This window comes from Anomaloglossus baeobatrachus, chromosome 1 (assembly GCF_048569485.1).
Source record: "Anomaloglossus baeobatrachus isolate aAnoBae1 chromosome 1, aAnoBae1.hap1, whole genome shotgun sequence".
Classification (NCBI taxonomy): domain Eukaryota; kingdom Metazoa; phylum Chordata; class Amphibia; order Anura; family Aromobatidae; genus Anomaloglossus; species Anomaloglossus baeobatrachus.
Window position 1 is genome coordinate 374,422,015 of NC_134353.1, and position 14,497 is coordinate 374,436,511.

At 50.3% G+C, this 14,497-nt stretch overlaps 1 protein-coding gene across 3 annotated transcripts in view; it reads right to left on the reverse strand.

Annotated features, from left to right (window-relative positions):
• Positions 1-458: 458 nt before the first annotated feature.
• The window catches only part of LOC142293300 (mpv17-like protein 2), a 42,187-nt gene continuing 28,148 nt past the window's right edge, over positions 459-14,497 (reverse strand). Inside the window, exons 6-7 of one of the 3 annotated variants that reach the window (XR_012751288.1) lie at positions 9,874-9,968; positions 1,945-2,031 (exon numbers count right to left, since the gene is read on the reverse strand). Coding sequence is in view for 2 of the 3 variants with exons in the window: in XM_075337819.1 (XP_075193934.1) it covers positions 1,960-2,031 (72 nt within the window). In the remaining variant the exon portion in view is untranslated. Of the gene's footprint in view, positions 2,032-9,873; positions 9,969-14,497 lie in introns of all 3 variants that reach the window. The other 2 variants (XM_075337819.1, XM_075337818.1) reach the window with 2 other exon arrangements.

The following is a 14,497-nucleotide window of genomic DNA, read 5'->3' on the forward strand; positions in this document are numbered from 1 at the left end:
CACACACACGCACACACACACTGTATATATACGCACACACACACTGTATATATACGCACACACACACTGTATATATACGCACACACACACTGTATATATACGCACACACACTGTATATATACGCACACACACACTGTATATACGCGCACACACTGTATATACGCGCACACACTGTATATACGCGCACACACTGTATATACGCGCACACACTGTATATACGCGCACACACTGTATATACGCGCACACACTGTATATACGCGCACACACTGTATATACGCGCACACACTGTATATACGCGCACACACTGTATATACGCGCACACACTGTATATACGCACACACACTGTATATACGCACACACACACTGTATATACGCACACACACACTGTATATACGCACACACACTGTATATACGCACACACACTGTATATACGCACACACACTGTATATACGCACACACACTGTATATACGCACACACATACACATACACTGTATATACGCGCGCACACACACACACTTTCTTCCCCTGGCTGTGTAGAGCTGCTGCTGTCTCTTTGTGATTGCTCTCAGTGCACATCCACTGGGAAGAGGCAGGGAGGAGGGTTTGGGTGGGAGCAGAGTGGGTGTATTAGACACAATGGGTGTGTTAGATAAGCTAGACACCGCCCTAGAGCCACAAAGAGTTCTGGGACTTGTAGGAACTGAACACAGGAAGTCGGAGGAGAGATTAACCCCATCAGAGCTGGAGCCAGCAATGAGCATGTGCTGCTAGAGCACAATAAAAGGTAATTTTGCTGAAAAAACATAATAGATGTGTTGAGGGGCACATATTAGCAAGATTTATCAGAAAAAAAAAAAAATCAGTTTTGGTAACTGGACAACTTCTTTAAAGCTCAGAAAAAAAATATTTTGCGACACTGCCTTAGAGATGCCAGGACAGTTATCCCAGGTCACTGGCGCCCCAATAATACTTCCGCTATGTTGGAATGGCAGCAAGAAATGGAATATATGTGATGGAAAAATTCTCAACCAAGAACCCCAATGATGAGAAATTTATCAGATATGGCAACAATGGGAGGAAATTACAGATTCTGATCATTTCCTTCTGAGAATTTTATTAACACAATACCTGGGCCTTATTATTGTGGCACCCCTTCCTAAATCCCCCATCCCCCCCTTTTTTCTTCTCTCTCTTTATCTCAATTGTTCTTCCACTTTTCTTACTTCCAAAGTTAGACGTGTAATGAACTTTCTATATTATCATTGAATGTTAAATGTATTGAGACATGACCTATGGGCTTGCTTGTTTCATACATAATTTGATAGTCCAGCGTGACTAATAAATGTTTTTATATTATCACTATTTAATAAAAATGGATTCAATATAAAATACATTTAAGTCTGTGGGTGTAAGGTGAAAAAGTTCACTGGGTAGGAATACTTTATCAAGGCACTCTGCAGCAATACTGTGGCATTACTGTATCTAGCACAAGTGATCCAATAATCACAGATTCAAGTATCCTACGAAGACCAATAAATACCTTGAAAGGTGAAAGAGGATAAAATATATTATATATATGTTCAAATCAGCCCCCCCCCTTCCCCATTAAGAACAAAGAAATGCAAAGCAAACATGTGGTATTGTTGTGTCCAATGCATCAAAATATAAAATTAACCTGATTAATGAGCAAACAAAATCTAAACCCCAATAATACGTTTTTTCAGCCACCGTAACACTGCAAAAAAAAAAAAAAGTGATGTATCTAAACAATACATATTGCAATAAAAAAAAATATGTAGAGAAAAAAAAACAAGGATTTTCTAAGTGGTCGCAAACATTAAAAAGACACTTGTTTCCAAGCGGCAACTTAACGGACTAAAATAATATAATAAAGACCATGCTATAAAATAAAAATGAAAACCGAAAATAAAGCTTCATTTCCCAGAGATAGGTTGATGCTATCTTTTTCCAACCATTGACTTCCAATTGATCGGCATTGGTCCCGAATTACAGATCTGCTCACCAGATACCTGATTTAACAAAAACAAAAACAGTCAATAACTTACATGTTTTCGCATCAATATTTTTTCAAATAGTGATTAGGATAAACTCTTTGAAACTCCTTTCCATGTATCCCATGTGGATGATGTTATATTCACCTGAGACAAGATCACTGAAGGGACACAGGGATTGAGCAAGATCACTGAAGGGACACAGGGGTTGAGCAAGATCACTGAAGGGACACAGGGGATGAACAAGATCACTGAAGGGACACAGGGGATGAACAAGATCACTGAAGGGACACAGGGGATGAACAAGATCACTGAAGGGACACAGGGGTTGAGCAAGATCACTGAAGGGACACAGGGGATGAACAAGATCACTGAAGGGACAAAGGGGTTGAGCAAGATCACTGAAGGGACACAGCGGTTGAGCAAGATCACTGAAGGGACACGGGTTGAGTAAGATCACTGAAGGGACACAGGGGTTGAGTAAGATCACTGAAGGGACACAGGGGTTGAGCAAGATCACTGAAGGGACACAGCGGTTGAGCAAGATCACTGAAGGGACACAGGGGTTGAGTAAGATCACTGAAGGGACACAGGGGTTGAGCAAGATCACTGAAGGGACACAGGGGTTGAGTAAGATCACTGAAGGGACAGGGGTTGAGCAAGATCACTGAAGGGACACAGGGGTTGAGCAAGATCACTGAAGGGACACAGGGGTTGAGCAAGATCACTGAAGGGACACAGGGGTTGAACAAGATCACTGAAGGGACACAGGGGTTGAACAAGATCACTGAAGGGACACAGGGGTTGAGCAAGATCACTGAAGGGACACAGGGGTTGAACAAGATCACTGAAGGGACACAGGGGTTGAACAAGATCACTGAAGGGACACAGGGGTTGAGCATTCAAAGGGGTTTCCACTGCTTATATACTCACTATACAGGATAGTAAAAGCTGAGGACAAAAAGTGCAAATAGGGTTTTACCAGATATTAAATTAGCGGTGTGTACAGTATACACTCACCTTATAGGGTTGTGAGGGTCCCAACCACCAAGAAAGCATAAAAGATAATGGCGGTGGCTGCAGCCCCACGTGGAGGAATCTGCAGTGGTGGAGAGGAGAAGTAGGGGTTAATGCCGCGCTGTCGCCAAGTAAGGAAAAAAGAGAATTTTGTTACTTAACGTAAATTCTTTTTCTTATAGTTCCGTATTGGGAGACCCAGACCATGGGTGTTTAGCTTCTGCCTCCGGAGGACACACAAAGTACTACACTTAAAAGTGTAGCTCCTCCCTCTGAGCTTATACACCCCCTGGTAGCCAGTCCTAGCCAGTTTAGTGCAAAAGCTGAAGGAGAATAGCCACCCACAAGTAGAACCGAGTAAGAACCGGAACAACCGGAGACTCTGTCCACGACAACAGCCGGTGATAACACATGGAACAAGAAAATTGCCAACAGGCATCAGGGAGGGAGCTGGGTCTCCCAATACGGAACTATAGGAAAAAGAATTTACGGTAAGTAACAAAATTCTCTTTTTCTTTATCGTTCCTTTGGGAGACCCAGACCATGGGACGTTCCAAAGCTGTCCCTGGGTGCGAATAAACAGAAAAAACTAAGAAGTAGGCGGAGCCTAACTTCCCAAGTGGGCGACAGCTGCCTGAAGGATGCGTCTGCCCAAGCTCGCATCTGCCGAAGCATGAGCATGCACTTGGTAGTGCTTCGAAAAGGTATGCAGGCTAGTCCAAGTGGCAGCCTGACAGACTTGTTGAGCCGTAGCCTGATGCCTAAAAGCCCAAGAGGCACCGACAGCTCTGGTAGAGTGTGCTTTGATCCCCGGCGGGGGAGGCACCTGAGTACTCTGGTAGGCGTCCGAAATGGTCGATCTAATCCAACGGGCCAAGGTCGGCTTAGAAGCAGAGAGACCCTTGCGCCGCCCTGTGGTTAGCACAAAAAGAGAGAGGTGCACCGCCTAAGCGCAGCGGTGCGAGACACATAGATCCGGAGAGCACGCACCAGATCTAGAGTATGCAGCGCTTTCTCAAAGCGATGAACAGGGGCCGGACAGAAGGAAGGCAAGGAAATATCCTGGTTAAGGTGGAAGGGAGAGACCACCTTAGGAAGAAAGTCCGGGGTCGGACGGAGAACTACCTTGTCTTGGTGAAAAACCAAAAAAGGTGACTCCGAGGAGAGCGCAGCCAAATCAGAGACTCTCGTGAGAGAAGTTATGGCAACTAGAAAGGCCACCTTTTGAGAAAGACGATACAAAGAAACCTCCCTAAGGGGCTCGAAAGGGGGTTTCTGAAATACCGTGAGGACCAAGTTAAGGTCCCAGGGATCCAACTGCCGCCGATAAGGCGGAATGATGTGAGACACACCTTGCATGAAGGTGCGGACCTGAGCCACCCGGGCGAGACGCCGCTGTAACAGCACTGATAGAGCTGAGACTTGTCCCTTGAGAGAGTTGAGGGACAGTCCTAGCTGCAGACCGGACTGTAAAAAAGACAGAAGGGTCGGCAACGAGAATGGCCAAGGAGAATGGCAGGAAGAGCGACACCAGGACAGGAAAATTTTCCAAGTCCTGTGATAGATCTTGACGGAGGAAGACTTACGGGCCCGAGTCATAGTGGAGATGACTTCAGGAGGAATACCAGAAGCCGTCAAAATCCAGGACTCAAGAGCCACGCCGTCAATTTGAGTGCCGCAGAATTCGGGCGGAAAAACGGACCTTGCGAGAGCAGGTCTGGACGGTCCGGAAGATGCCACGGCATCTCCACGGACAGTTGGAGCAGGTCCGGATACCAAGCTCGCCTGGGCCAGTCCGGTGCAATGAGGATGACTCGACGGCCCTCCATTCTGATCTTGCCCAGGACTCTGGGCAAGAGAGCTAGAGGGGGAAACACGTAGGACAGACGAAACTGGGACCAGTCTTGAACCAGAGCGTCCGCGGCGAAGGCCTGAGGATCGTGGGAGCGAGCCACGTAAACCGGAACCTTATTGTGACGGGATGCCATTAGGTCCACGTCCGGAGTGCCCCACTTTCAGTCAATCTGCCGCAACACTGCCGGGTGCAGGGACCACGGATTGACGGCTGAGATAATCTGCCTCCCAGTTTTCTACGCCAGGGATGTGGACTGCGGATATGGTGGACTTGGAGTTCTCCGCCCATTGAAGGATGCGCTGTACCTCCAACATTGCCAGGCGGCTGCACATCCAGCACATTGATTGAAAGGGCTGACTCGGACGGAGTCCAAGTGCCCTGTGCTCTGTGGTGGAGATGTACCGCTCCCCAGCCGGATAGGCTGGCATCCGTGGTGAGAATCACCCAGGACGGACTCAGGAAGGAGCGCCCTTGGGACAGGGAGAGGGGTCGAAGCCACCACTGAAGAGAGCTCCTGGTCCGTGGCGACAGAGCCACTAACCTCTGTAAGGAGGAAGGCCGCTTGTCCCAACAGCGGAGAATGTCCAGCTGCAGAGGACGCATATGGAACTGGGCAAAGGGAACCGCCTCCATGGAGGCCACCATTTAACCCAGCACCTGCATCAGACGCCTGAGGGTATAACGGCGTGGCCTCAGGAGAGAGCGCACCGCCAACCGGAGTGACAGCTGTTTGTCTAAGGGCAACTTCACAAGTGCCGGCAAAGTCTCGAACTGCATCCCTAGGTACGTGAGACTCTGGGTCGGAGTCAGAGTGGATTTGGGAAGATTGACAATCCACCCGAATTGGGCTAGGGTGGCGAGAGTGAGCGAAACACTCCGCTGACAGTCTGCGCTGGATGTACCCTTGACCAAAAGGTCGTCCAAATAAGGAAGCACTGCTAACCCCTGGAGGTGCAGGACCGCAATCACTGCCGCCATGACCTTAGTGAATACCCGAGGGGCCGTGGCTAACCCGAAGGGGAGAGCCACGAATTGGAAATTATCCTCTCCTATCGCAAAACGTAACCAACGCTGATGTGACACTGCGATTGGCACATGTAGATAGGCATCTCTGATGTCGATGGACGCCAGGAACTCCCCTTGGGTCATAGAGGCAATGACTGATCGCAGAGACTCCATGCGAAAATGCCGCACCCGGACATGCTTGTTGAGAAGCTTGAGATCCAGGATGGGCCGGAAGGTACCGTCCTTTTTCGGAACTAGGAAGAGATTTGAGTAAAAAACCTCTGAACCGTTCCTGAGCGGGAACTGGGACAATCACTCCGTTTGCCTGCAAGGACGCCACGGCCTGCGAGAAGGCGGCGGCCTTGGAGCAGGGGGGAGTTGAGAGAAAAAATCTGTTTGGAGGGCTGGAAGAGAATTCTACCCTGTAGCCGTGAGATATGATGTCTCTCACCCACTGATCGGAGACTTGCTTTAACCAAGCGTCGCCAAAGTGGGAGAGCCTGCCACCGACTAAGGATGTGGCTGGAGCGGGCCGAGAGTCATGAGGAAGCTGCCTTAGTGGCAGAACCTCCTGCGGTCTTCTGCGGACGCGCTTTTGGGCGTCAGTTGGGTTTCTGATCCTTGGCTGAGTTAGCGGACGAGGCGGAAGGCTTAGAGGATGACCAGTTGGAGGAACGAAAGGAACGAAACCTCGATTGATTCCTACCCTGGGCGGGTTTCCTGGTCTTGGTTTGTGGCATGGAAGTACTCTTCCCGCTAGTAGCTTCTTTAATGATTTCATCCAGCTGTTCACCAAACAGCCGTGAACCAGCAAAAGGGAGCCCAGCAAGAAACTTTTTGGAAGAAGCATCTGCCTTCCACTCTCGAAGCCACAAAATCCTGCGGATAACAAGAGAATTAGCTGAAGCCACCGCAGTGCGGTGAGCAGCCTCTAGCATGGCAGACATGGCATAAGATGAAAAAGCTGAAGCCTGAGCAGTTAAGGTAACCATCTCATGCATAGATTCCTTGGTGAGGGAATGCATCTCCTCTAGAGAAGCAGAGATGGCTTTGAGAGCCCACACTGCTGCAAAAGTCGGGGGAAACGCGGCCCCCGCAGCTTCGTACACAGATTTGGCCAGAAGGTCAAATCTGACGGTCAGTGGAATCCTTAAGTGAGGTGCCGTAAGCCACCGACACAACGGTCCGGGCTTATAGCCTAGACACCGGAGGGTCTACCTTTGGGGAGTGAGACCACTCCTTGACCACCTCAGGTGCAAATGGAAACCGGTCATCAGAACCACGCTTTGGAAAGCGTTTGTCAGGGCAGGCCCTGGGTTTGGTCACAGCGGTCTGAAAACTAGAGTGGTTAAAGAACACATTCTTCACTCTCTTAGGCGAGGTAAACTGATGTTTTTCTGCCAAAGAGAGTTGCTCCTCTGACACTGGCGGATTGAGATCCAGCACAGAATTAATAGAAGCAATCAAATCACTAAGATCTGAGTCACCCTCAGAGAAATCAATGGGATACATAGCCTCCGAGCCCCCAGTGAGGGCATCCTCCTCATCTAGAGAGTCAGCTCTTGAGACAGAGCCGTGGGATGGGGAGGGGGAGGAAACCCTGCGCCTTCTCTTATAAGGACGGGGTCTGGGATCAGATGATGAATCCTCCGTGAGCTCCGATGGACGGAGGTCAGAGGATAGGAGTCCTCTGTCAAGAATATTAGAGGCACCCTGTGAGGGGGGCTGATGCATATTCATCAAAGTCCTGGACAAAAGCCCCATGGACTCAGCAAATGACTAGGATATGGACCTAGAAAAGGACTCTACCCAGGCCGGGGGTTCAATCACAGGTGCAGCAGCAGCCTGAGAGACCACTGGGGGTGAGACTCCAGGCTGTGGCACCGCCAAGTTAGAGCAGACATCACAGTGTGGATAAATGCTCGGCTCAGGCAGAAGAAGCTTACATGCAGTGCATGCAGAATAAGGCTTTGGAGCCTTGCTCCTTGTGTGAGACATGCTGCTGGAGTGGGGGCTTTGCAGAGAATGAACCCCAGGGAGAATATACAGAGGTCCACAACCGGAGACCGGCTGTGGCTTACCAGACCGCTGAGCGCGGTGTTGTGTGCCCTCCAGATCCCAAAGCCCGGTCCCCCAGTCGCAGCATCTCAGCAGAGATGCAGAATGCAGGATGTCCCAGAGCAGAGTGAACTCTGCCTGAGAAGAGGGCGTTCCTATAAAAGAGCGGGAACTGGAGGGCTATAGAGACCTGCAGGGAAGGAGGGTCGCCCCAGCAGTGGGGAGTGTCCCTCCCCTGTGTAGAACGGCCGCCGGGAGGAGCCGAACCTGTCCCTCTGCATGAGTGACATGCGAGGGCAGGAAAATGAAACTAGGCCTCCGGCGAAGCCAGGGCCTAAATTTAAGCGGCGAGGCCGACAAGCAGGCTCCATCGGCGCGGTTCTCAGGCAAAAGCTAGAGAACCCGCCGGAAAAGTTAAAACAATCACATACAGCATACTCTCCCCTTACAATAAAGAACCGGGACCCCCAACATAAACGTCTCAGGTACTTAGCTGCTGAGACGCAGAGCCATGTCCCTGGGGATGAGTACTCCGGTCCAACAGAATCCTCAAGGGGCTGTGGATGGAGACCGGTCTCCTGCCAGGCATGGAGACCGTGCTGGCTCCCACTTCAAGCCAGAGCCCAGAAGGGATGGTGAAGGAGCGCGGCATGTAAGACTGCAGCCTTGTAAATCAACCTTAACAACACCGCCGACAAAGTGGGGTGAGAAGGGACATGCCGGGAGTCCAGACATGGACCCGCTTTTCTTCAAACTCTTTCCAAAAGTCAAACAAATCAGATGAGAATGCATGTGTGGATGTATGCCTCCTGACACAAAGCAATAAACTGGCTAGGACTGGCTACCAGGGGGTGTATAAGCTCAGAGGGAGGAGCTACACTTTTAAGTGTAGTACTTTGTGTGTCCTCCGGAGGCAGAAGCTAAACACCCATGGTCTGGGTCTCCCAAAGGAACGATAAAGAACAAATAGTTCATTTGATAATAAAAATGCTTTATTACATTGCTCAACGCATTTCAGGGCTCAAAACCCCTTCAGGAATGAAAAAAAGGGTCTTGAGCCCTGAAACGCATTGACCTATGGAATAAAACATTTTTATTATCAAATAATTGTTTTCTTTACTTGGCGACAGTGCGGCATTAACCTCCACTTCTCCTCTCCAGCACAGAATATACAGGATAGGTCTTAGGAAGCTGAATAAAATAATACTTTGATATCTGCAATCCAATGTTTTATTTCCAGAGTAATCCACAGGTTTTTTTAATATGTAAAAGCACTTTTAAGATCTAAAGGACCATCACAAATCTGAGCTTATTTTAAATAAAAAAGGGCGTTATCAGTGTGAGATATGTAGATCAGGAGAGCAGACTGTCAGTCATTACATGTCTCACACTGGTAACGTCCCTTTTCATTTAAAATAATCCATGGAGGTAGATTCTCAGGGAGATCTCTGTTGTGCCCAGAGATCTTAACAGTTAATTTTCAGATTTAGAAAACTGTGGATTATTTGGGAATAATATATCTGATCACAGATATCAAGGTATCATTTTATTCCGCTTTCTATGACCTAGAAGACCATATAGCAGATGGCTTAGGAAGGATGATCCCACTGACGGATGCCCTTTAATATAAGATCAGAGTGGTCAGACAGATGGCACCCCCTCAAATCGTTACCCGGAGTTCCCTGGAGTCGCTGCTCAGGTACTTTTGAACCCGTGCACATATGGACTTTTACAGTCCGGGTCGACCCATTGCTACAAATAAGCCCTTGTCGTTCCCAGTCTATTGTAGTGCCGGTACATTATGCCCAGCTTGTGCTTCAGGAGACACACAGCTGTAACTTAAGTGGGCTCTCCTCACTACAACAATGCCAAACATGTGGTAGGGATGCTAGGGTTTGTACCCCCACCGATCTAATATTGCTTACCTTTCCTAATGATTGTAGTTGCCAGTCTCTTTACTGTATGTCCATTCTCATCAATCAGCAGTGGGACCCTCTGTTATCAGCAAGCTGCTAGGAGCCTATTCCATGAAAGAAGGGAATTTTGTTTACTTACCGTAAATTCCTTTTCTTCTAGCTCCAATTAGGAGACCCAGACAATTGGGTGTATAGCTTCTGCCTCCGGAGGCCACACAAAGTATTACACTTAAAAGTGTAAAGCCCCTCCCCTTCTGCCTATACACCCCCCCGTGCATCACGGGCTCCTCAGTTTTGGTGCAAAAGCAAGAAGGAGGAAAAATTATAAATTGGTTTAAAGTAAATTCAATCCGAAGGAATTTCGGAGAACTGAAACCATTCAACATAAACAATATGTGTACCCAAAGAACAACAGCCCGAAGGGAACAGGGGCGGGTGCTGGGTCTCCCAATTGGAGCTAGAAGAAAAGGAATTTACGGTAAGTAAACAAAATTCCCTTCTTCTTTGTCGCTCCATTGGGAGACCCAGAAAATTGGGACGTCCAAAAGCAGTCCCTGGGTGGGTAAAATAATACCTCGTAATAGAGCCGTAAAACTGCCCCTACCTACAGGTGGGCAACCGCCGCCTGAAGGACTCGCCTACCTAGGCTGGCATCTGCCGAAGCATAGGTATGCACCTGATAGTGTTTCGTGAAAGTGTGCAGGCTCGACCAGGTAGCCGCCTGACACACCTGCTGAGCCGTAGCCTGGTGCCGCAAGGCCCAGGACGCACCCACGGCCCTAGTAGAATGGGCCTTCAGCCCTGAGGGGACCGTAAGCCCCGACGATCGGTAAGCTTCGATAATTGGTTCCTTGATCCACCGAGCCAGGGTTGATTTGGAAGCCTGTGTCCCCTTTACGCTGTCCAGCGACAAGGACAAAGAGTGCATCTGAGCGGCGCAGTGGCGCCGTACGAGAAATGTATAGTCTGAGTGCTCTCACCAGATCTAACAAGTGCAAATCCTTTTCACATTGGTGAACTGGATGAGGACAAAAAGAGGGTAAGGAGATATCCTGATTGAGATGAAAGGGGGATACCACCTTAGGGAGAAATTCCGGAACCGGACGCAGAACCACCTTGTCCTGGTGAAACACCAGGAAAGGAGCTTTGTATGACTGCGCTGCCAGCTCGGACACTCTCCGAAGTGAAGTGACTGCTACTAGGAAACCCACTTTCTGCGAAAGGCGTGAAAGAGAAATATCCCTCATTGGCTCGAACGGTGATTTCTGAAGAGCCATCAGCACCCTGTTCAGATCCCAGGGTTCTAACGGGCGCTTGTAAGGAGGGACTATATGACAAACCCCCTGCAGGAACGTGCGTACCTGTGGAAGTCTGGCTAGGCGCTTCTGAAAAAAATACAGAGAGCGCTGAAACCTGTCCCTTAAGAGAGCCGAGCGACAAACCCTTTTCCAGTCCGGAATGAAGGAATGACAGAAAAGTGGGCAAGGCAAATGGCCAGGAAGAAAAACCCTGAGCAGAGCACCAAGATAGGAATATCCTCCACGACCTGTGGTAGATCTTGGCGGACGTTGGTTTCCTAGCCTGTCTCATAGTGGCAATGACCTCTTGAGATAACCCTGATGACGCTAGGATCCAGGACTCAATGGCCACACAGTCAGGTTGAGGGCCGCAGAATTCAGATGTAAAAACGGCCCTTGGGACAGCAAGTCTGGTCGATCTGGCAGTGCCCACGGTTGGCCCACCGTGAGATGCCACGGATCCGGGTACCACGACCTCCTCGGCCAGTCTGGAGCGACGAGGATGGCGCGGCGGCAATCGGACCTGATCTTGCGTAACGCTCTGGGCAACAGTGCCAGAGGAGGAAACACATAAGGGAGTTGAAACTGCGACCAATCCTGAACTAAGGCGTCTGCCGCCAGAGCTCTGTGATCTTGAGATCGCGCCATAAATGTCGGGACCTTGTTGTTGTGCCGGGACGCCATTAGGTCGACGTCCGGCATCCCCCAGCGGCAACAGATCTCCTGAAACACGTCCGGGTGAAGGAACCATTCCCCTGCGTCCATGCCCTGACGACTGAGAAAGTCTGCTTCCCAGTTTTCTACGCCCGGGATGTGAACTGCGGATATGGTGGAGGCTGTGGCTTCCACCCACAGCAGAATCCGCCGGACTTCCTGGAAGGCTTGCCGACTGCGTGTGCCGCCTTGATGGTTGATGTATGTCACCGCTGTGGAGTTGTCCGACTGAATTCGGATCTGCTTGCCTTCCAGCCACGGCTGGAACGCCTTTAGGGCAAGATACACTGCCCTTATCTCCAGAACATTGATCTGAAGGGAGGACTCTGTCTGAGTCCAATTACCCTGAGCCCTGTGGTGGAGAAAAACCGTTCCCCACCCTGACAGGCTTCCGTCGTGACCACCGCCCAGGATGGGGGTAGGAAGGATTTCCCCTTCGACAGAGAAGTGGGGAGAAGCCACCACTGAAGGGAAGCCTTGGCTGCCCGCGAAAGGGAGACGTTCTTGTCGAGGGACGTCGACTTCCTGTCCCATTTGCGGAGAATGTCCCATTGAAGAGGACGCAGATGAAACTGCGCAAGAGGGACTGCCTCCATTGCTGCTACCATCTTCCCTAGGAAGTGCATGAGGCGCCTCTGTGGGAGTGTAGGACTGCTACCACTGTTGCCATGACCTTGGTGAAGACCCGTGGGGCTGTCGCCAGGCCGAAAGGCAGTGCCACGAACTGAAGGTGTTCGCTCTGGTGCAATCGTTACGTGGAGATAAGCATCTTTGATGTCGATTGATGCTAGGAAATCTCCTTGGGACATTGAGGCGATGACGGAGCGGAGCGATTCCATCCGGAACCGCCTGGTTTTTACATGTTTGTTGAGCAGTTTGAGGTCCAGAACAGGACGGAAGGATCCGTCCTTTTTCGGCACCACGAACAAGTTGGAGTAAAAACCGTGACCCTGCTGCTGAAGAGGAACAGGGATCACCACTCCTTCCGCCTTCAACGTGCACACCGCCTGCAGGAGAGTATCGGCTCTCTCGGGGGGCGGAGATGTTCTGAAGAATCGAGTCGGAGGACGAGAGCTGAACTCTATCCTGTAACCGTGAGATAGAATGTCTCTCACCCATCGGTCCTTTACTTGTGGCAGCCAGGTGTCGCAAAAGCGGGCGAGCCTGCCACCGACCGAGGATGCGGAGTGAGGAGACTGAAAGTCATGAGGAGGCCGCTTTGGGAGCGGTTCCTCCGGCGGTCTTTTTAGGGCGTGCCTTAGACCACCATGATCGGAGTTCCTCTGATCTTTCTGAGGCCCTTTGGACGAGGAGAATTGAGACCTGCCCGCGGTCCGAAAGGACCGAAACCTCGATTGTACCTTTCATGGTTGAGGTCTGTTCGGTTTGGCCTGGGGTAAGGATGAATCCTTTCCCTTGGATTGATTAATGATTTCATCCAATTTCTCGCCAAACAGGCGGCCGCCAGAAAATGGCAAACAGGTTAAGAACTTTTTGGAAGCAGAGTCTGCCTTCCATTCACGTAGCCACATGGCCCTGCGGACTACCACCGAATTGGCGGATGCTACCGCCGTACGGCTCGCAGAGTCCAGGACAGCATTAATGGCGTAGGACGCAAAACGCCGACGCCTGAGTGGTTAAGGGCATCACTTGCTGAGCAGATGAACGTGTGACCGTATTAATCTGCGCATGACAAGCTGATAGCTTGGAGTGCCCATACGGCTGCGAATGCTGGAGCAAAAGACGCGCCGATAGCTTCATAGATGGATTTCAACCATAGCTCCATCTGTCTGTCAGTGGCATCTTTGAGTGAAGCCCCATCTTCCACTGCAACTATGGATCTAGCCGCCAGTCTGGAGATTGGAGGATCCACCTTAGGACACTGAGCCCAGCCCTTGACAACGTCAGGGGGGAAGGGATAACGTGTATCCTTAATGCGCTTGGAAAAACGCTTATCTGGACAAGCCCGGTGTTTCTGGACTGCGTCTCTGAAGTCAGAGTGATCCAGAAACGTACTCAAAGAACGCTTGGGACACCTGAAACGGAATTTCTCCTGAGAAGCCCTCCATTGTAGGAGCTGGGGGAGAAATATCCAATACCTGATTGAAGGACGCTATAAGATCATTCACTATGGCGTCACCTTCAGGTGTATCTAGGTTGAGAGCGATCTCAGGATCAGAATCCTGATCTGCTACCTCCGCTTCATCTTCCAGAGAGTCCTCCTGCTGAGACCCTGAACAGTGTGATGAAGTCGAGTGAATTTCCCAGCGAGCCCGCTTAGGCGGCCTGGGACTGCGGTCCGTGTCAGGGACCTCACCCTGGGACCTGTGGGTCACCCCAGGAGCACTTTGCTGCTCCAATTGAGGGGTGCCTTGGGCCAATGATTGAACAATGCCCGGGGCCTGAATCACCAGTCTGGACTGTAAGGCTTCTAGTATCTTAGCAGACCATTTATCCATACTCTCCGACAGTTTGTCAGCAAATACTGCAAACTCCGTCCCTGTCACCTGGACAGTGGTAGCAGGTGGTTCCACCTGGGCCACCAGTGGCAGGGGCTCCGGCTGAGTAAGAGCCACAGGGGCCGAGCATTGCACACAATGCGGGTCAGTGGAACCTGCCGG